The sequence below is a fragment of the Phascolarctos cinereus genome, unplaced genomic scaffold, assembly GCF_003287225.1.
Source record: "Phascolarctos cinereus isolate Bilbo 61053 unplaced genomic scaffold, phaCin_HiC Scaffold_726;HRSCAF=1367, whole genome shotgun sequence".
NCBI classification, from domain to species: domain Eukaryota; kingdom Metazoa; phylum Chordata; class Mammalia; order Diprotodontia; family Phascolarctidae; genus Phascolarctos; species Phascolarctos cinereus.
In genome coordinates, this window is record NW_027556098.1 from 229,741,481 (window position 1) to 229,764,798 (window position 23,318).

Below are 23,318 nucleotides of genomic sequence, written 5' to 3' on the forward strand. Positions count from 1 at the left end.
AAGCCCTACATTCTGAGGTAATTCCACATAGGGCCAAACAGTCCTACACATTTCAATAGACTTCTATGGGAATTACTTCATTAACAGCATTGCAGAGTAAGTGATGTCCATAATTATGACACCCCTTCTCCCCATACCTTATTAAGAAAGAATGAAATTTTGTTGGGTAGGCTTTAATAGAGCAGAATACCACTCATTTTAGATAGATTTCCTTCAAAAATAGCTAATGTTTTAAAAAATTTAGCACTTCAAGGAGTTTTAGTTAATTATGAAATCCCACTAACATAGAATCCTCATTCCCTGAAAAATCTTAGACAAATGAAGCTTTATGGTACTTTGGTTTTTATTCTCTTATGCCAAAACAAAGTAGAGTTCACACTTGTACTTGACAACCCGTGGTAATTTCTATTTATAGATGGCTAGAAGTACAATTTAAGATTAAATTTTAAAAGGAGGTATTTGATTTGAAATCCACTTCTTTCAAAGCTCAGCAATCATGCACCACTTCCTAGAGAAAGTCTTTCCTAATTCTGGTTATTATTACTCTCTCTCACCTCAGATTATTATGCTTTCATTTATGTTTTTATATTTTGCATTTTCCTAGCAGAATATAAGTTCTGTGAGGGCATTTACATTGTTTTTTCTTTGTAAACCTATTGCCTAGCACTGTACATCATACACTGTGATTAATATGTTTGCTGGATCTCACTGAAATTAATTTTATAATCTGAGGTATAAAAGAAACTTGGAAATTTCCTTAATCAGTCTTCTTAATGGCAAGAATTATTTCTTCTCTTTTGTTAGTAAACTGTATGCTTGTAAGAGAACCACAATGCTCTGGCCATATACTAAATTTTTCTGCTTAACTTTTCAGAATTTTGAAGCTCCCAAAGGCTACTAACTCTCAAACACATCAGGTTCTCTTCTGGCACTGTATGTGATGATGGCAGGAAATGTAGTATAATTGTCAACTGGGGGAATCTGAGTTCAAATCCCTGCTCTTCCCCTTAATACTCTTGTGACCACAGCAAGTCATTTAACCATGCTGGAGCTTCAATTTCTCTATTGATCAAATGAAGGGGTTGGATTAGATGACTTCCAATATCCCTTCTGATTTTAAGTCTATGAGCCTATAGTCATCTGAAAAGATAACCCAAGTCTGATGAATCAGAAGGAAGAAAGTATTGTCAAATGTCTTTTATAAAAACAGACACAAGGCTGGAAGAAACCACTAAAACTAAAGATTTTCACAGGTAAAGTAATATTATAGGTCCATGTGGTCATCGGGACAGGTGTGCTCCAAGTTTGTTCCAGTGGAGAGTGCTCCAGTCACTATGGGATCACTCAATTTCTTTTGCCCAGTGCCACTGTGAACAATGGAAGGAGGAATTTGCCAAGTAATTCTATGTTAGGAGAGTGATAGTTTTGGAATAGAATTTTTCTCAGAAACAAAGCTAAAAGAACTACCATCAATAGCATAGTCTAAATTATCTGGTCTAAACAAAGAAAATCATGTTTTCCAGAGTGGAATTTAAATTCAAGACATCAGTGCAGACACCAGAACTCCAAGCCTGAGTAGAGAGATTAGGAAACAAATTTGGTCCATCACATGATCTGACCATCCTGACACCATACTGAGTTCCATCCTTCAAGTCAGCAAAACTGCTTTCTGACTCATTTTACTTTAAGATTGACTTTGGAAAGCAAGGAGAGGTACAATAAGCAAACATTTTTGAACTTTAGAACAAACTTGGGGAATCAGGTGAAAGTGCAGGTTACTTATCATTTTAGTTCCCTTTTATATCTAAAAAGGAAAAAAATAAACCCTCATGCCATTGACCATAGGCCTCTTTCCTTACTCTTGCAAAACTGACCCCTAATTTGTTAAGGCAAATATTACTGTCATATTTACTTACATGCATATGTTCCCTTAAGTGACAGCACACTTGAGGAAATGAGAAAGGTAGAGACATGCAATAATGAAAAGGGGAGAGAATACACACAGTTCTAGAGGTAACAAGGCTTAAATTTGGACAGAGCTTACATTTTCTGAACTAGGCAACTCTCAAAGTTCACTAACTCTGCTTCTGGCAGTGGACATGATATTGGCAGGAAGACCTGAGAACTGGTAGCCTCATTATAGTCTTCTAGTTGGAAATACCTGGAGCTCAAGTTCTACCTGTACACACACACACACACACACACACACACACACACACACACACACACACACACAAGCTGTCTGATCGTGGGAAACTCATTTAACCTTTTAGTTCTCCAAGAAACTTTCTAAGTATAGATTTAGTTACGGATGAGTTGGTGATCTGCATTGGTGGAGGGAGTTTCCACACCTGGAATTCTCCATTCTGAAGAAATTGCAGGTGCAGAGACCAAAAACTTAGCAATCTATAAATTGTTCCTGGGAAGCAACTGGTTTGACCAAAAATAACAAAATTTTAAAGTTTACATAACAACAGTCAAAAAGTACAGGTGAAATTCTCATGTAAAATATATTCTTTTTTGTGATTCTTTAGATAGCATGTTAAATATTTCCATCACAAGTTTATAGAATGTGATACGGATGACTAGAAGTCTTGACTAGATAAATGCTATGCATCTGTCCCAAAATTTCTGGTACATTTCTTTTCACATGATCCATTAGTGCCAGGAGCATAATATTCAATACTTCAGTGTGTTGCTTACACTCTACAAACTCCCACTGTAGTCTGTAGCACAGCAGCTAACAAACATCTTAAAAAAACGTTGTTTGTTGCTTATGGCACAGTTAGTACATTGCAAGAAAGTAGCAAAAGCAGTTTTGTGGGCAAAAATAAAGTTAAACACTCAGTATTCTAGCTGACAGATGCACACTCAGATTTAGAACCCGGCAATTTTTAAATGATCAGAGTATTAAGCCATTGATAATGGGATAAGTTCTCTGTGTAACAAAGAATATTACACCATTATAATGTTTTGATAGGATGCTGATGGTTGGGAAAAATGCCTATGCATTCTGGGTACCACATTTTTGCAGCTACTGAATTATAAATGAATATATTTCTAGTTCAGAAGCACCTAGCATTATCAGTAAGCACAAAAGGTTAACTCTCCTATAATATCTGACAAAGACTGACCTGGAGAAAATTATTTTTGGAAACACCACTGATTACCAAAGCTACTTTTCTCAACAATACCATAGATAATTCATTTACAACCTTTTGGAAAACAAAATGATTAAAATTCTGAAATTAGAATGAAATCATTATGAAATCATTTAAACGGTCAGGATACAAAATTTAGAATCACATAATTTATTATATATATAGAGTTGCCAGAGAGTACTGCTTCAGTATATTCCAAAAGGAGATAAGAAAATCACATCTTTTGGAATTATACTTTGAAATGCCCAAATCACAGAGTTAGTATAAGCATTTAGCACATAAATTACTAATAATTTACCTTCCTTTTTGTCCCCTGTAGTGCTTGAATACTAGTTTCTCTCCTCTATACTTTGCTATCAGCACTATACTACAGAAGAGGTACGTTACAATAAGTGAACCAGTGAAGAAGGATTAAGAATTGAACCTTCAGAAGGTGTGGGACTTTTTGACCATATTACAATAGCTATACGAAGCAGATGTTTTCTTTGCATTCTTTTATATTAAATAAATTCTTCCTTATCTCAGACCTTGACCAACTATTCAATGAATTTTTAGGCAGAAGTACAAAATTCATGTACCTGAAATTTTTTTTCCACTTATATGGGAGGTAGAAGGAACTTCACTGCAGTTTAGTGATTTATTAAACCAATGATTTATGCAATACCCAAAATAGCAAATTATAATTTAAGGCCATGTTATACTTATATTCCCTAGTGACTAGTAAACTTTCATTAAGTATTTATGCAACTAAATTGTATGTACATATACAATATCAATCATATGAAGGGAGATGAAATCAAAATAATAAACTATTCTTATAATAGCACTTTATGCATTTCAATATTGAAATAAGAAACCACTTTATATGAAAGAAAGCATTTGACTGGTAGATAGTTAGGAATATTTACATACAGTAAGAAAAAAATTCCAAACCCTGAAACATTAATATTGTAGTTAAATAAATTGAACCTTACCAGATGTAGGTTCTTGAATGTTAAGTCTGTTTAAATGGTCTCTCTGTGCTCTTGCTAACATGCATATCCTATGGAATTCTTCTTTCATTTCATAGAAAGTCTTCTCTATTTCTTCCCTGGAAGAGCAATGTTTTGGATATCAACCTATTATTCTGATCTTTCATCATATTACATTTAATAAAACATTTCCAATATGTGCTCCATGTTTTCATGTACCACAGAAATGACCAAAATCCATTTTTTAAAAACGCTGGTAAGAGGAATGGTCTCAAAGCAGAAAATCAAATAAAAGTCCTCATTTAAAATTAGTTTCAGCTTTATATTGGGACTGCAGACTGCCAATTTCCCACTTACTCATACAGAATATTAAAGTTGTTAGACCTGTTCTTACCTTTCTGTTAGGGGAAGCCTAAGCACATATGTGTATCTCTGTGTGTGTGTGTGTGTATATATATATATATATATACACACACACACACACACACACACACACATTTTTTCTTTTCCTGAAACTTATGTAAAATTCAAGTCCTTATTCAACATGTTAGCAAAACTAACATTTTCATCTTTTATAGAATAGTGCTGCTATATTATTTGCAGTGGGAAGCGCTTAGGATAAGAAATTAGTTTTCCCATTTTGGGAATTTACTATCCCTGTCACATAAAACAAACAACCAAATCTTTCTCTGGGTCTCAGTTTCCTTATCATTAAAAATAAAGTAGTAATGCTAGATGGTTGCTAAAGTTCTGTAACATTCTATGGCTCTATAACTCCATTTCCTAGCAATTGTAAATACTGGGGGAAAATATAAAAAATAATGCACATGTACCTTTTATTGAATAAAGGAAAGTCAGGATTCCCTGGAGAATTTTCCTGTCTAGGTGAAGTTTCTGGTCTTTTTACCTTAAAGAAGACACAAGATGATGGTGATTTCACTTTAACATATTTCTAATTTTCAATAAGAGGAAGCTAACAAAATATGAGCTATATATTAACAACTGTAACTACTCTTTTCCCTGATTTTGATAATTCAAGGAGTCATACCCTTTATGGATCAAGATTCCAATTTTGATTGCCCAAGTTACTGAAATGAACCAGACATCTTGCCTGTGAATTTTTTTTTTCTATTTTAGTGCTCACTAATGCTGGATGAAACATGTAAATCAATTCCTTAGAGTATTAACTTACAACTTCTTTGTGGAAGAATGCAGCTGTGTAGGAGAAGAGGGGAAAATCCACAGAACCCAGCAGCTGATTCGTAGCATTTAACAAGCATTTTAAAGATTTGTAAAAATAGCCCCATTATGTATTTAAACTGCTTCTATACCAGATCTTACCTTTCACTACCACCTTGTGGCTTATATTGGTATTACACAGACCTGGAACATGACTACCAAAAGATGATTATGTTCTAATGATCTATCAATTCAAAACTTTTTTATGAACTAGGAGAATCATAACTTACAACTTAGAAACCTAGAGCAGACAATGCATATCTAGTACCATTTAAGTAAAATTTGATATACAAAGCTGATAGGTATAAAAATCAAACATGCTTTCAAATAAAGGACTTCATACTTAAAAGACCTCTTATGCAATACTAATCATCATTTAGGTACACTATAAGTGGTATTAAACAGGAAATTTTAATTCGTTGCTTATCTTATCATAAGCACACATATGTCTGTAATCTTGCTTTTTGTTAAATCTGATTTTTAAGAGTCTTATTTCTTTCTAAAGGCAGGAATTGACTCAAGTTCCTCTTTCTTTAGACAACTCTCTTTAGTTTGTTTTAATTTACTGCTCCCATTTTCCAACTGTTCCTAAAATAACAGGAATTGGTGCACATTTCTAAATGAGGAGGAATATCATTATGCAAACGTTGTGGATAGGTTGAATTAAATCTTGGCAACTCAAGTGATTTCAACTTTATATAGTACATTATCATCAGCTGGAGGTGAAATAAAAACCATTTGCTCTTCTGTGCTGTCTGCCTGACACACATTTATCTTAGTAAAACATATTTATCGAGATTTATCTGCTTATAGACAATTACTCAAAAGCTTCAGTTGAGTTTATTAACAAAAAAAATCAGATTGGAAAATATTTTCTCATTATCAGTTTGTTTCTAACAGTGGCAGACAATGTTTTCCTTTGGTTATATGCAATGATTGTCAAATGGATTTTAGGGTGGACTAGGAGAAAAGTTTCTTGATCAAAACATGGTCAAGTTTGCAAAGATTGCTATTTTGGAAATAAATGAAAGTCAAATAATTTGGAGATTAGTAGTTATATTTAAAAGTAAGTTACCCATTCAAAACGCCACAAACACAAACAACAACGGATTTCTATTGGAAATCCTACCAGGATTTTTAAAAATTTTTTTACATACTGTAAACAAGGGTCAGAAGAACGAATTACAAAGAAAATGAGAATGCATTTGGAAGTTTGGCGCTATGAATAAAATAAAAAAAAATAAAATGTTATGATTTCTCCCTTAGCTTTTAAAAACAGAACTATGTGACTTTATTTCATTGTTAGAAAAAACGCTATGAAAAATAAAAAAGAACCAAAAAGAAGCAGTATCTTATTTTGAAGTAACAGTCATGATAATCACTAAAAGGAACAAAAAAGATGATCAAAATTTTCAGTCTTATTTTTTAAATACTCCAGTTATCTCTTACTTTTGAAGTCCAACAGACCTACACAATTTTGCTTACTATTTTTAACTAAGCTAATGGGTACAGTAGTATCCCCTATGAATCCAAACAATTTAACAATTAAAAAAAAAACTGCACACAGACTTTGGGACACCCTGTATTTCCCAAATCTTTTCATTCTTGATACATATCTAGCAGTGTATAAAATGACCCCCTTAAGCTATTTCAGGAGGGTAATCAAAATTTGGTTCAGGGGCAGGAATTTTTATGTGTTTGTGGATCAGAAGGGAAAAATATGACTTTGAAAGATGTGTGTTTCATTAAGATAAATGAATGAATGACAGAAAGGAACCTGAGATGGGTCAGAGAATGTAAGAAGGGAAAATCAGAAAAGACGAAGAAAATGATGAAAACCTACTCTACTCAGCTTAGTCAGTAATTTTACAACTGCTTTCCATTTAACTGGGTTTATAGCTACTGCTGGTGTTCTTTTGGGGGTGGCTATGGGAGGGAGGGGAAATAAGTAAAAGGTTGTGCTATTATTATAGAATTGTTCTTAATAAAGGTCCAAACAGAGTTATCTAATTTTTTTCTTTAAAATACTAAGCTTGCTACTATCAACAATAACCTTAATGTCCATTTCTAGGAGCCCAGGTTCATTAAATAGTAAGCAATACACTCTGTAAATACAAGGTCATTTCAGTTGGGAGAGTATACTAACAATACTAGTGGTCATGGTACAATCAAGAAAGGATTCCCATTGGACGTGACATCTGAGCTTGAAGGTTCTAAAAAGGTCAAGATGAGGAGGGAGTACATTCTGGAGATGGTGTAGACTCTCAGCCTGTACAAAGGCTTAGCGATGGAGATGGCATGCTAAGCAACAGCCAGAGGATCAGTTTGACTGATATGTGAAGTACATAAAGTCACGTGAAAAAAGTGTACCTAGATTAAGGAAGAAAACAAAATGTGTGTGTGGGGGGGTAAAAATGGAATGGAAAGCATAGAAAATATCAGCTATGGAATGGTTTCTCAATAATGCTGAGCAGGTGATGGAAAAACAGGCATAGGGTAAGAGAAAATTACAATCTGGATTCATTTATCAATTAGATTTCTGACACTTAAGAGTAAAAAGCAAGAAAAAAGAACCAAGATTAAATATATCCTTACCAGTTTTAGATAGGTTGAGACCAAAGACATTATGGTGAAGCCAGGAAGTGGAAACGGTTGAATTAGGGAGAAAGTGTGGAAAGGGCTGCAACATTGAAGAGAGTAAAGTAAAAGAAAGGAGGACTGGAAAAATTACAGAGAGAGATTTGATAAGAGTAAACATAAAGACGAAGCAAAGCAAAAGAGTAAAGAACAGAAGGCTGAATAAAAAAGTTACTAAGAAGCTATATTTAATCTATAGGAATTTTCAGACCATATACAATCTGTAGGTCTCATTACAGGCTCCTTGCTATTCCTGAAAATCTAGCAAAGCAAGAGGAACACAAATCACAGGAGCACTGCCTCAAAGCAGTGTGCTAGGCAAACCTACTGTCAGTATGGGAACAACTCCAGGACAAAATGGGATACATCCCAGAGTTCTGAAGGAAGTGGAGAGAAAATAAACAATAAGGAAATAAAATTAAACACCCTAATTACTTCCAAGTTCTTTATAGAGGGCTGATTTAACTGAAAAAAAGTCTTTATTAGTATATTGAGATTAAAAAATTAAAGCTATAAATGATTTTCAAAGCCTTCTACAGTTAACCAAATTATAGTGTTTATCACTTTCTAGTCTGTGTTTGTAAGAACATTAGCTTTAAGTGTAATACTCTGCAGCAAGGGGTATTTGGTATGCATTTTCCTGGATTTCATTTTTTATGATGCTTTTTCATACAAAATGATAATTCGGCAATTTACATGCCCAATTTAACAGTAACATTTTGCTCTTTGGCAATTACATCAATGAAATCACTTAGAAAAAGGATTCCCCCCCCCCCCCCCCCCCCGCCCCGGCCGAGGTTGTTTGTTTAGGTAGGATTTTAATAGAGAACTTGACAGAGCAGACAGTCAACCTTAGAGTTGCCAAGAGTGTGGGTGATCTACAACGGTAAAGGGAGTTTCTACAATGGAAATTCTTTACAGTGTTGAAATCACAAGTCTTTCCTCCCCTGCCCCAAAACAAAAACAAAAAAAATATAAATTAGGTTAATCAGCAGCAGATTTATGGATATGGATATACGCGCACACACACGCGCGTGCGCGCGCGCACACACACACACACACACACACACATCAACCCGAAGTAGGGGAAGGTCATAGAAGGGATAAAATTTATAGACCATACCAATGTTCATTAACTTAAAATTTTCCAATGTCTAAAACTTTCCTGTCTATCACTGCACCTGAAAAAAAAATGATTATTTATAAAAAGATTAGAATTAGTGATCAATCCAAAGCTTCATATTTACAGGCTTTTTACTAATTAGCTTTCCCTAATTTTTTTTTCTGTGGTCTATTGTAACCACACAGAAAATTTAACTCCAAAACACCTTATGTAAATCTATTCATATTCTGTCGAAATTAACTCAGTGTTAACACCTTTATATCTGAAATTCCACCCATAGGGAAATTTGGTCATTACTTCTATTCCAACATTCAGAATTCTGACCATTTTAAAAACAGTATTTGTGAACAAATGGTTTTATACTGGCTGTCTCCACTTCCTTATTACCTGTTCAGTAGTGAGGTTCCTATGACCGGTTTTCACTCTCATCATTCCTGAAAACATACTCTAGATCACCAGTGACATAATCACTGAAAGCTTATGGCCCTTTCTAAAAAGACAGCCCTTTCTTTGACTCTCCATCACACCTGACACTGCCCATCAACACCCTGAAAACACTTCTTTCTTGGCATCTATGACATACTAAATTATCCTGCTCCTCTTCCTCCTCTTTGACAATGTCTTCTCTGTCTTTTTTACTGAAGAGTAGTGGAGAGATAGTAGAAAGAGAATAAGAATTAAAAATAGGAGAAATGCAGTTTTGAATCCCACTCCCAACCTTAACTATTTGTGTGACTATATGCACGTAACTTAAACTCTGCAAACTAAAGTTGTCTCATCATTAAAATAGGATAATAATACTTGTTATATTTACCTCATTGGGTTATTATGATCATCAAATATCACATACACACTTATTTGTTAACCTAAAATTGTTTTATAAATGCATCATTGTCATTATCATTCTTTTTTTTTAACACCAAAATTTTTTACTGTATTAGGTCACTACAGGGGGTGGGGCCTTGGGCCCTTACTGCACAGCTTGTTCATTGGTGCCACTTCCAGAGTCCTGAGGCTTCATGACGTCTGGCAGTTCTGGAGGGCTGGAGAAGGACTCAATGCACAATGTTTCCAATACATCATCAGCTCGAAAGGCCAGCCCCACAGTGGCTGGTGCTTGAGGCCTGGCTGTCTGACTTGTGAAGCCACACTTGCCCAGGGTCTTACTGTCATCCAGCAGCTGGTCATCCTTGTAGAGCACCTGCTCATCCGGAGGCCTCTTGAAGATGCCTTCCACCATGCACTTCAGCTCAAACACTGTGCTCTACTCCTTCACATCTGTGAAGATCGTTGTCTTGTGGCACCGGATCATTAGGAACACATCCATCTCAGCGTCCAGCTTCCTTCCCCCGCAATCAACTGCCCGGTGCGGTCTCCCATTCTCATTCTTAAAACATAGGCATTATTCAAAGTTCAGCCCTTGCCCTATGTTTCTCTACATATAGTCTTAATCTGTGAGAGACTTTATCTACCATCACAACTTCAACTATCACTCCTATTATGTGGAAATTTCATGAATCTATAACTTTTTTCTTGAACTTCAGACCTACAGCTTCAACTAACTTGTCTGATGTGATTTTATTTCAAATGCAATATGCCAAAACGAGAAGTCATCTTCTCTACCTCCCCCAAATTGGTTAATGAACTGTTTGTTAATAATACCATTCTCCCATTTGCCTAGGCTTGAAACTATCATCAATATTGTTTTTTCTCAATTCACTGTTGCTTCTTCCTGATACCACTCTAATTTAGGCCTTTGTCAGTGTCCAACTATATCAGCCTCCAACTATTTTTTTTTTTGGAAGCAATCAGGTTAAGTGACTTGCCCAGGGTCAGAAAACTAGTAAGTGTCTGAGGCTGTACTTGAATTCAGGTCTTTCTGACTCCAGGGCCAGTGCTCTATTCACTGCACCACCTAGCTGCTCCTCTCTAACTATTCTCTTAAAATCAGTATAAGCTATCATCCTGCACACAGGTAGATAAAACTGTGCACCTGGAGTCAGGATGAAATGTGATCCTGGGCAAGTCACTTAACCTTTGTCTGCCTCCATTTCCTTATCTGTAAAGGGGTGCTCTTATTGAGCACCTACCTCCCAGGGTTGTTGTGAAGGTCAAATGAGACAAAATTTGTAAAGTACTTTGCAAGTCTCAAAATGCTACACAAATGTTAGTTATTATTGTTGTTCTTATTGCTGCTGCTACAATGCCATTATTTTACAGCTTGTTCTCCTGGTTCTGCTCACTTCATTCAGCATCAGATATACAAAGTATTCCCAGCTGTGAGTCTTAGCTCTAACATACTCTATATCTCTAATAACCACACTCCACCCAGTGCTCTCCTCACTCTATCCCCTGCCTCCACTTGTGCATCTCCCCATCAGCAGTTATGACCCATTACCCAGGGACCCAGAGAAGCAGCTTTACAAGTGACATTGGAAAAATCCCCCCTCACTAGCACAGCAGAACTAGTCCCTATCCCCCATGTCACCCAGTGGCTGCCCCTTAGCTGGCAGGGTCCATGGCACTGTCTAGTGCCCATCTCCCCATCCTTACTTTTCATTTTAGAGAGAACTCAGTGAGCCTCACCAGAATGAGTAGGCACAGATAGGTTGTGACAAGATCTCACTTCATCATCTTTCCCCTTAAATCTCTCTTTCTTTTGAACTTCTCTGTGTCTGCTAAAGATACCATGATCCTTCCATCTGGCTCACAACCTCAGTGTTATCTTTGGCTATTCACTCTCACCCTAAATAAACAACTGTTTGCCAAATGTTACCATTTCTACATCCACAGCATCTCTTATATCCCCTTCTCACTACTCATGTAGTTACCACCTTAGTTTAGGCCCTCTCATAACTCGCGTGAACTGACGCAAATCACTTCCTAATTTATCTCCCTGCTTCAAGTGTTTCCTTCCCTAATCCATCCTCCAAACAGATGTCATAATGCAGGTCCATGTCACCTTCCTACTCAACTGCAACCAGTGGCTCCCTATTGACTCTAGGATCAAAAATTTTATCTTACCTCATCTTTTTTAAAATAAGGTGTTTTTTTTTGTAAAAGTTTCACAACCTAATTATTAGTACAGTACAGCATGCATATAATTTATAAATAAGTATATACATGTTGAGGTGGGTGCTCAAAATTTTTTTTTAATGATAGGGGTGCAAAAGTTTGGAGATCACAACCTGGAATCTTTCTTTGGATTCCCAGTAGCTAGCACAGTTCCTGGTACTGAGTAAATACTTACTAAATGCTTGGTGACTATTAAACTGTCTTCTGAAGTAGAATAGCAGAGGTATTTGATCAAAATAGTGGTTTTTGAAGTGAATATTCCAGAATATAATAAATCAAGTGGATAAATTAAGTGGAATGAATAGTATACACATAAGGGTTTTAAAAGAACTAAAGAGCCAAAACACACAACACATGGTCAGCATACCTGAGGCTACTGGTAAATTGTCATATGAAAGATTCAAGAGGGAAACCTGGGAACTACTGCTTGGAATTCAGTTCCACACAGCATAAGCTGGTAGAATCTATAATAAAAAGTAGAATAATTGAATACTTCAGTAAACATAACCTTTTGGGAGAATGCCATATGGCTTCTATATAGAGAAATCATACTTCAACAGAATTCTTTGAAAGAAGTATGAACTGCTTGTGTGCACATTATTGATAATACACAATTTATCATGTATAGTATTTGTAATCATTTCATTTCTTAAAAATTTTGTCTTCCCAAAAAAAACGCAAACTCTTGAGAACAGGAATCTCCTGTCATTCTTGTGTACCCCTCTGAGAGGGACTGTCACAGAATAACTGTTCAGTGTATGTTTTTTGCCTCACTGACATGGATAAAAATATGGATACAAAGGAATACACACACACACACACACACACAAACACACACACATATGTATGTGTGTATGTATATGCATGTGCATATGTATATATGTGAAATCATAGGTCAACTAGGTGACGCAGCAAATAGAGTGCCAGGCCTACAGTCAGGAAGGCTCCCCTTCCTCAGTTCAAATCTGGCTGTAGACATGTACTAGCTGTGTGATCCCGGGCAAATCACTTAACCCTGTTTGTTTCAGTTTCCTCATCTGTGAAATGAGCTGGAGAAGGAAACGGCCAAGTACTCCAGTATCTTAGCCAAGCAAACTCCAAAATGGGCTCATTTAGAGTCAGGCATGACTGAATAACAACAACAACAACATGACATATAAATTGTATATGACATGTACAGTTTAATCAATAATCTAGACGGGTGAATACACAATGAACTCTCTAAGGTTTTAGATAACACTATGTTCTTACAGCTAATGAAGTGCCAAGATCTAAGGTTAGGTGACTGGCTAGAAAAACTGCAGATAAGTCTCTATGGGGCTGTTTTAAAATAAGTGAAAAGTAGCCCAAATTATGTATCTAGGACAATGGACACAGAAAAGAGACTTGGAAGTCGCTGTACTTTATGACTGAAAGCAATGGCTATATGCATTCTTAAGGCTAGAAAGGTCAACCAAATGCAGGGCAACATCAAGAAAAAAGCAATCTAGAGTATAAAAAAGCAACTATATTCATCAAGAAGACAGGGAACTACCACATGAGGATAAACTGAAAACACTGGGATTCCAGTACATAAAGATCATGGCTTAGAGAGGTTATGACCAAAATCTATCAAACGGAGAATTAAATATTCATCAAATCCTAGAATATTAGATTGAAAGGATAAGTACTCCTTCTAAACCTAGCCACTGGCTGCTTTATCCTCCCCCTTTCCCCCAACCTTTACTAAAAACACTTAATAAAACATTTTGACTTTTGGGAGAATGCAGAAGGAGATAAAAAGATAGAAGACATGGAGGAAAGAAAGGAGAAAAATAAAAGGTGGTAGGAGGGTCTCAGTTTCTTCATCTTTAAAATTACTGGATTAGACTAGCTAGCTCTAACATTCAATGACTCTATAGGTATTCCCAGAGTGTACATGAAAATGAAATCTCTGCAACTTTAAGTTGCACTACGTTCTTACATAAGAAGAAAGTGGAATTAAAGCCACAAATTAGTGCCACTCCATGATTTTCTCCCATAAAGTTTGTTTACAGCAAAATTACAAGGTAAAAGATTAAAAATAATATCCTGGAAGATACTAGAAGCAGACCCACAGTAGAAAATAAATACTCCAAGTATAAGAGGGTACTAATTGAAAAGTAAACAAAAAGTCATCAACAAAGTTTTCACTATATGTGTTTAAATACTTTGGGCATCACGTCTTTCTCTTTTAGGGCTGATTATATATTAAGCCCTATGGATATGGAAACTTCTCATCTCCCTTGCAGGACCTTACAAATCTAGGTATATCATTGGTACCCAATAAATACAGACCAACCGACTAATAAACTTTTAGATATCAGATTCTTCAAATGAATCCAGCTAGTGTGTGTGTGTGTGTGTGTGTGTGTGTGTGTGTGTGTGTGTGAGAGAGAGAGAGAGAGAGAGAGAGAGAGAGAGAGAGAGAGAGAGAGAGAGAGAGAGAGAGAGAGATCCTTGGAGTTCAAACAGTCCAATCCCGAGAATATTGAGGCTATGGAAGTCAAATGACTTGGCAAAATCACAAAGCCAATTAGAATACAGCCTAGAGGCTCTGTTGACAAAAATGCCTCTTTAATTCTTCTTGAAAGGGGTGAGAGGCAGGGTGAGGGTGGGGGGAAGAGCTAAAAACTGTGAACTCTGTCAATTCCTAGGGACAGTCAGCCCTAGGGATTATTCATTCATTTAAATACAAGGTGTACCAAAAGTCTTAATGAAGTTTAAAGCTACCAATACTACACTAAGTCTTTTGAGACATCTCAATCTATTAAAAACCTGCTGTTTGCAGATTAGCAGACATGAAATTTAGATTAGAGAGTCTCTACCCTCCACTGAGTTTAAACTCTTGCAGGTTTTGTGGCATATTAGGTAAAAATAAACATCTGTTTTAAGACAGACCACTTCTTTAAGAGATACCTTTTTTTTGGTGCCTTGGGCTACCATCCAGTCTGCTAAAACTTTGGTTTATAGGCTCTTACACTAAACTAGCCATTCATTTACCAGGTCCTCTTCAAGCCCAAAGATACTGATCTGAAAGGATTTGGGTGAAGGATTAGGTTCTATCTTTACCATAGTAATGGCTAACATTTATATGGTGTTTTAAGGTTTGCAAAATATTTTACATATATTGTCTGATTTGATCCTCACAACCACCCTGGGAAGAAGATGCTATTATCATACCCATTTTAGATATGAGTAAACAGAGGATGAGAGAAGTTAAGTGAGTAGCCTCATATATGTCCCAAGTATCTAAGGCAGGATTTGAACTCTGGTTTTCCTAAACCCAAATAAATCCAACACTCTATCTAATGCACCACAGAATGAAGGGAACTGTAGGAATCAGAGCAACAAATTTAACCTAAGACACTTGGCAAGGTCAGAAGTCTCAACAATGGGTCCAGATCTTACATGCAAGGTTGAAGCTTTGGATGTCACAGTAGTGAGCTTTGTTTCTAGGTTTCTTACTGACAGTGCCACTGTTATTATAATGGAAATCTGCAGATTATCTAACTCTCCTCCTTTAGCAGCTCAACTATATATTTGCATACAGATTCTTTCTATTTTTAGGGTTTTAGTACAAGCAAATAAAAAAAGTTTGAGCAGACAAAATGCATACAGAAAGAATTCAAGAAATTCTAGGCAAATCATAAGAAAGGAAAATGCATGAAATACTATAAAACTGTATTAATCTAATTAAAAGTTTGTGAACGATGTTAAAAGTAGTGGAACTCATTTGGTATTTATTTAGTATCATTTATTTCAGCTTCTTTATAATCTCTTTGCTAAATTCATTGGCTTTACCCACACTTAGGATCCTTATTCTCTTTGCCTCCACCATCAACTATCTTTTTTTTACAATTCCTCAAATTATTGATTCTTAAATATTTGGCTTGAGTGAATATAGTGGGCATGATTTGGACTTCATTTCTCATAATGCCACTGCTTACTGGGAGAAATTATATGGACTGCATCTCTCAGAAAGTTATATATCTAGTCATAGTCACAGTGTCAACAGGTGGTGCTGGGGTACGCTACAAGGTGGGAGGTTTAAAAAGCAGGGTTTCTAGAGCTTTAGGGGCACTTAGGCCTATGAGCTGAGAGAAAAACAGAAGGGAAACATGGGAGGAGTTGCAGATGCATCCTATAACTTCAGGGCAAAGCCAGAAGTTTTAGTGGTTCATGTCTGCCCTTAGGAGACTTCTGGGGGGAAAACCCCACAGATCAACAAACCCAAAACTTCAGAGGCAAAAGGTACTGCACCCTAAGTTTATTATTACATGGTAGGTTCTGAGTGACTGTGTCCTTCTCCTTCTTTTCTATGCTGGGAACTCATTGAGGAATTTGGAGCTGTATCAAATGGCATCCATATGTACATGAATATAGAGAATAGTTTACCACTTGATTCTCTTTCCTCATTGCTTTGTGTCTTAATTAAGTGTTTTTGTTGTTGGATTTATGTGTCTCTTGTGTGTCAACAGAAAATGGATTAAAAAGGGACTTAGGCCATGAATCTTAAACCAGCTAGGTGGCACAATGAAGTCAGAAAGGATTAAGGTTAAATCCAGGCTCAGATACTTTCTAGTGGTTTGACCCTGAGCAAGCCACATACCTTCTACCTATCTCAACTTCTTTGTCTGTGAAATGAAGGTAATAAAAATATCTACCTATCTAAGGGTGTCGTGAGGATCAAATAAGATATTTGTACAGCTCTTTGAATATCTTAAAACACTATATAAATGGTAGCTGTTATTATTATTGTTGTGTTTATTGTATTCCAAAAGAGTCAACTAAACTTAGGGAAGTGAGTAATAAGGTGTGCTACACAAATATATTTAGGAGTATCCTATATAAACATATGTTCTCAAAAAATGGCACATGAAGGTATAGATGAACATAAATATTTTGGTTAGGCTTAAAGCATAAAAGCTGGTGTTTAGTATAAATGGATGAATTTATTCTGACAGAGAGGTGTTATTGTAATTTTTATTTTATTTTAGAAATCATACTAGTTATTTTCACAGTACAGGCAAAAAGTTACTTTTTTTTTTTTTACTTTTAGGCAATTGGGGTTAAGTGACTTGCCCAGGGTCACACAGCTAAAAAAGTTACTTTTTTTAAAAAGTGAATTCTACAATGCAGTTTTGGATATATATTTCAGAGATATATGTGTGTGTGTGTGTGTGTGTGTGTGTGTGTGTGTGTGTGTGTATATAATCAGCAAAATACTTGACTGCAAAACTGCAGAAGTAATTATGTCCATATCAGAAATATAAACCAGTATATCTAACAGATGCATCCCCCAGATGAAAAGAAGTATGTGGACACAATCTAGATCACTTCATCATTATTACTGATTATTAAGTTCCTACATTCACTTTTTGATGATCAGTATACATTGTCAGATTTGATGCTTCCTTACAAACTGTTATTTCTGAAATAATGATCATTTTTGAAAAACAAATTCCACAAACTAGGATCAGATAATTCCTAGAAGTTAGGACTGCCAAGGTAGGATCTGGCCCTTATGATCCAATAATCCCAACCTATATGGAAAGTAAACCAGTCATTCTTCCATGCCAGGCTTTTCACTAACCTATCAAGCCACCTCTCCCTCAAATCCTATCTCCTCCCAAAAAACACTTCTCAAATACCAGGTTAGTTAAGGAAAATGTATATCCAAACCAGAATAACATAGTGAAAGCTATGTGTTCTGAATTAAGGCCTTTATCATCCTTTCAGAAAACTTAAGAGTGAGGTGAGGAATCCCTTATTTTATATTTGTTCACAGTACAGCATATGATGTAAGCAGTGGTAGAAGTAGAAATCTCAGTCTTCCAAAGCAAACATTTCTGAAAGCAGTTCTCACTGCTTAACACATTTTATTCTCTGCATTTCTTATTTTTTATGATTTCCTCTCCAACCAACCCAAAGTATCCCTGTCCATGATGACTTCAGTCCTCATCTATTTCTTTCCCTCCCTAATCCCCATAAGCTAAAAGGACAAAGCTAAGAGAGCAAATACAATTCCTCCATCACTCAAAATATTTTTCACTTGCTAAGTCAACGCCAACTCTCTGATGGAAGGATATTTCTCTAAAGATAATCTAACATTTTATGCTACGTGCATGTCCAACTCTCACCTAGTCACATAATCCAGTTTATGGATTATCTGCCAAATGGGGCCATTTCCTTCTCCATTTTGTCTTTTGGATATTTAGCTTCCCATTACTATAGGGGAAAGAGAGATAATCTGAAACTTATGTTGATCTTGCTTTTTGTTAGTGACTCTGATGAGAGGTTTAGTTGGGAAGGAGCTATTAATATTTTGTGCAAGGTTTATTTAGCATATCATGTATAGCTTTCCCAATCTGTAAAGATGACTGTGAAAGTTGGCTGAATTAGGAAACCTTTATTTTTTCCCAAGCTTTTCTTATTGACTACTCTTACTTATAATTATGATTTATAAAATATCTTTAATTTGGAAATATACTACTTTTAATTACCTTTCACTTAGTGTTATTCTGTGTGTAGGAATGCTGGCATTAATGTTGAAGCCAAAGTTAAAAGAAAAATACTGTTATGCTAATGTGTTAAACAGCATTTAAGTGTATATGATAGAAGATTTCTACAACATTGTATATGTATCCTTTTAAATACTTACTCTTAAAGAAAAATAAACCACAAAGCTTGCATGGGTAACCTAAAAATTATACAAACTTTTTTTTTTTAAATCGAGTTAAGTTAGTGAAGATAATATAGAACATTTAGCTTGGCTCCTCACTGAAAGAACACATTCCACTTTGGTTCTAAGCCAAATTCTCATTTCTTCAAATGCTCCTTGATACTTCAAGCTGGCTGAATTTTTTCCCCTTACCTGAGGAGTTTCTATTTTCTTCAAAGAGATTCAGCAACTAAGGAGAGAAAGATAATTTTGCCTACTGCTATCTAATAATAAATAACAACATTTATAATTATTCAGATAACACAGGGACAGCTTTGCTGTTGTTCAGCTGTTCATGTCCGACTCTTCATGACCCTGTATAGGGTATTCTTGGCAAAGATACTGGAATGGTTTGTCATTTCCTTCTCCAACAGATTAAGGCTAACAGAGGTTAAGTGAATTGCCCAGGGTCACAGAGCTAGTAAGTGTCTGAGGCCACATTTGAATTCAGGTCCTTCTGACTCCAGGCCCAGCACTGTGCCACCTAGCTGCCACCAGAAAAAAATCCATTTTGGGGTTTTCTTGGCAAAGATACTGGAGTGGTTTACCATTTCCTTCTCTGACTCATTTTACAGATGAAGAACTGAGGCAAACATTTAAGTAACTTGCCCAGGGTCACATAGCTAGTAAGGGCCTGAGGCTAGATTTAAACTCAGAAAGATGTCTTAACTCTGAAGGACTTATGATGAAAAATACTATCCATCCCCAGAGAAAGAACTGATGGTGTCTGAATACAGATTGAAGCATACTTTTTTTTCCCACTTTATTTTTCCTGAAGGTTTTTTTTTTGTCTGTGTTTTCTTTCATAACATGACTATTATGGAAAAGTTTTGCAAGACTACACATACATAACCTAAATAAATAAAATGGGAACTTTACAATGCTAAAAAGAAAGAAAGATGACTCTTCCTGACTCCAATCCTGGCACGCTATCAACTGAACCACCTACTTGATGTAGGGAACAGCATTCTGTCTCAAAATCTAATTTTCCCCCTATTAGTTACTCAAAGAACAAGTTTGTAAAAGTGTATTCTATAGGCACAATCATAGGCTCTATAATACAGTCAGTGTGAACCAGTCATAAAGAACTCCATTCTGAAAGAATCATTGTTGTTGAATTCTTTTTTTATGAAAAATTATTTTAACAAGAGCTGGAAGGAACTTCAGAAGCCATATAGTCCAACCTTCTCATTTTACAAATGAAACTGAGATATAGAGAAATTAGATGATGTCCATGGTCACACAGGATTGGAAACCAGGTCCTGAATGCAGAGGCAGAACTCTTTCCTCTATACCAGATTGCTTCTCATCATTTTGCACAGATATGATTACTAGTAGTTAATTCTTAGCACTTTATTTACAGCTAGATGGTACAGTGGATAGATCACTGGGATTAGAGTCAGGACTCAAATTCAATTCAATACTTAATAACTGGGTGACTGTGCGCAAGCCACTTACACTATTCTCAGTTTTGATTTCTTCCATCTGTCATATGGAAATAATTATAACATCTACCTTAAAGAGTTGTGAGAATCAAATGAGATCATATATATAAAGTGCTTTGCAAATCATAAAGTATTACCTAATTATTAGCTATTATTAATGGAAGGGCAGTTAGGTGGCGCAATAGATAGAGTGCCAGGTCTGGAGTCCAGAACACTCATCTTTCTGAATTCAAATTGAGCCTCAGACACTTAAGTAGCTGTATGACCCTGTGCAAGTCACTTAACCTAGTTTGCCAATATTTCTTCACCTCTAAAATGAGCAGAGAAGGAGATGGCAAACCCCTCTAGTATCTTTGCCAAGAAAACTCCAAATGGAGTCACCAAGAGTCGGACATGACTGAAAAACACAATTATTAATGGAAGCTCTGAGGGTAGTAGTAGTGGTGGCGGTGGTTTGCAATGAATGCTTTATTAGGGGGGAAAAACCCAAAGTGAGAATACCAAGGAGTTCTTTCATCTTAAATTGTCTCTTATATAAATAAGCTGTAGATGTGCGCAGAAAATTTAAAGCTTCAAATTGGGTTTCTTCAAGGTAATTAGTATTTGTCACTAATCTGATAAAATCATTTTCAAATTAACACTTCTGGATATAATTTACTTAGTTCACAGAAATGCAAGCAACTGTATTCATGGTTCAAATTTAGCAATAATTGAATAAATACAGGAATTAAGTTTTTAAAATTATGAACTTCTGTGGGTTATTAAAATTTGAATCTGGGGGCCATCTTTAAATGTCAATATCTCTGATGTACAAGGCCTTGATCACAGAATTAATGAAAAAACTCAGTATTCAGCTATGTAAAATGACATTTTCCCCTTAATCCTTGCTTTCTATTTATGCTCTGCTTCTACAGTTTAAAGTACTAAGTGACAGAGGCCTTATAAATTCATAGAAATAAACTATGATTTTTCTAATAAGTTAATTATTAGTCATAGTTCTCTGTTGCCTCTTCAAATCCTCCCTGGCTCTACCAAGAGAAAAATGGGATCTAGGCAAAAATTTAAGAATAGCATATTTACTTTCACTTCATTTAGAAGGGCAGTAGCCCAGAATTCATGTCTCAAATGATGGTACTGGTGCTTATTCCTTTATATTGGATTACCTTCAATCTGTTCAATCTTTTTCTTATCCTCTGGCCAAGCCTAAGTAAAGTTTCTCCCCAAATTAGTCCAAGAAGAAGATCTTTCAAACTAGATGGCTGGAATCATGGATATAATCTTTCCATTCCCTCAAAAAAAAGTTTTCCATTGGCTCCACAAAGAAAAACTGGAATAAGGGATAATATCTTAATTGTAATTAGCAACTAACTGAAAATAAAACCTTTAAAAAATTGATTGTGATTTTGTAAATAGTACCTTAACATGGCAGACTTGAAAATATGAAAAAGGAGTACTTAAGTTTAGGTTCTTTACAAGTGGAACTAATTTACTTCACTGAAAAAAAATTAAAAATAAAAAAGCCAAGGTAATTGTAGGGGGAAAAAGCTAGAACACTTTTTAAATAACCTAATGACCATTTGTAGCATACAAACATTTTGCTGTCTCTTATTTAGTCGCATCACTCTTATTTTGACTCCATCTTTATCTTTTCTGATGTGGCTTCTAATACACCCACCTATGGTGTCTATTAGTGAGGAGAATAGTTGGGGGATCTGAAATGTTAGCCTTAATAATAATAATTTAATTTGAAAGCTTCAAGAAAATAGAATGCAGTCTACATAAGAACACACAAATAAGATGAAAATGCATGCACAGACCTTCTACTTAATATTCTTGGTGGAGGATTATGGAAAAATACACTCACTTATACTTATTACACAGCTATACTTGACTTTCAGCTTTTGCTGAAATAATTTGGAGACTGCAGGAAATTCCAAATCATGGCATATAGGTTTCTTTTGTTGTTTCTTTTTATAAGTGAACCATTCTAGAAGACTGTGAAACTTGATTTCTCTTTTTAGACATCTATTAGGGCATAAGCCTAGTATTCCACATGAAGCCAGAGAAGACTACCTTTGAATGTTTTTCTCTTGGGATTCCTGATTTCACTCTGTCATGGGGCTGATCGAAAGTTACATTAAGAGGTATGTCATTTTTCCTTATTTCACCCTCTTCCAGCATAGGAATATAGCCATGGACATTATCTGAAAAACAAAAACAGCCTCTCAGATGTTAGCATAAAACTGTGTGAAAGGGTGAAATCCAGAAACCAAAAAATCAAAATAATTCTGACTAGATAAAATTAATTCAGACTTTAAAATTATAAGAAATTTATAACACATTAAATAAATTATATGTTAAACATTCTTATTTTTATAGAAGTTGTTAAAAATAATTTTACTCACAGATCCAGTTATGTTAGTAATTTAATCACTCAAAGACCCAGGTTTGTACAGAATCAACCCAATCCAACAAGCATTTGTTTATCACCTTATGGCCTTCTATATGTAAAGCCTTGTGGCTAGGTGCTGGGGATATAAAAACAAAATGAAATCTAGTCTTTGCCCTTAAGAAACTTATACTGGAAAGGAAGTGGAGAGAATAGAGTGGTGCTACATGTACATCTAAAAGTAAAGGCTAAATAATTTGATACGAGAAAGCACTAACAACAAGAAGAATCAGAAAAGGCTCCTCATAAGAAGTGGCTCCCGAACTGAGCCTTGAAGGAAGTTAAAGATTAGAAAAGGAGAACGTAGATGGGGAGTGGATTTCCAGCATGAGGGACAACTTAGGCTAAGGCTCAGAGGCCGAAGATGAAATACTGAGTTTGGGGAACAGCAAGAAGACCAGTCTGTCTGGCATGACGTGAAATAAATCTGATGTTAGGCTGGAGTTAGATGTGAAAGGCTTGAAAGCCAAATTATA

General features: G+C 35.7%; 1 protein-coding gene across 7 annotated transcripts in view; it reads right to left on the reverse strand.

The window, feature by feature from the left end:
• The window catches only part of TANK (TRAF family member associated NFKB activator), an 86,820-nt gene that overhangs the window by 14,438 nt on the left and 49,064 nt on the right, over window positions 1–23,318 (reverse strand). For all 7 annotated transcript variants that reach the window (XM_078146999.1, XM_021004880.2, XM_021004881.2 and 4 more), the window contains 3 exons: window positions 22,467–22,597; window positions 4,966–5,039; window positions 4,136–4,251 (listed from right to left, as the gene is read on the reverse strand). In XM_078146999.1, coding sequence (XP_078003125.1) covers window positions 4,136–4,251; window positions 4,966–5,039; window positions 22,467–22,597 — 321 coding nt within the window. The remainder of the gene's footprint in view (window positions 1–4,135; window positions 4,252–4,965; window positions 5,040–22,466; window positions 22,598–23,318) is intronic.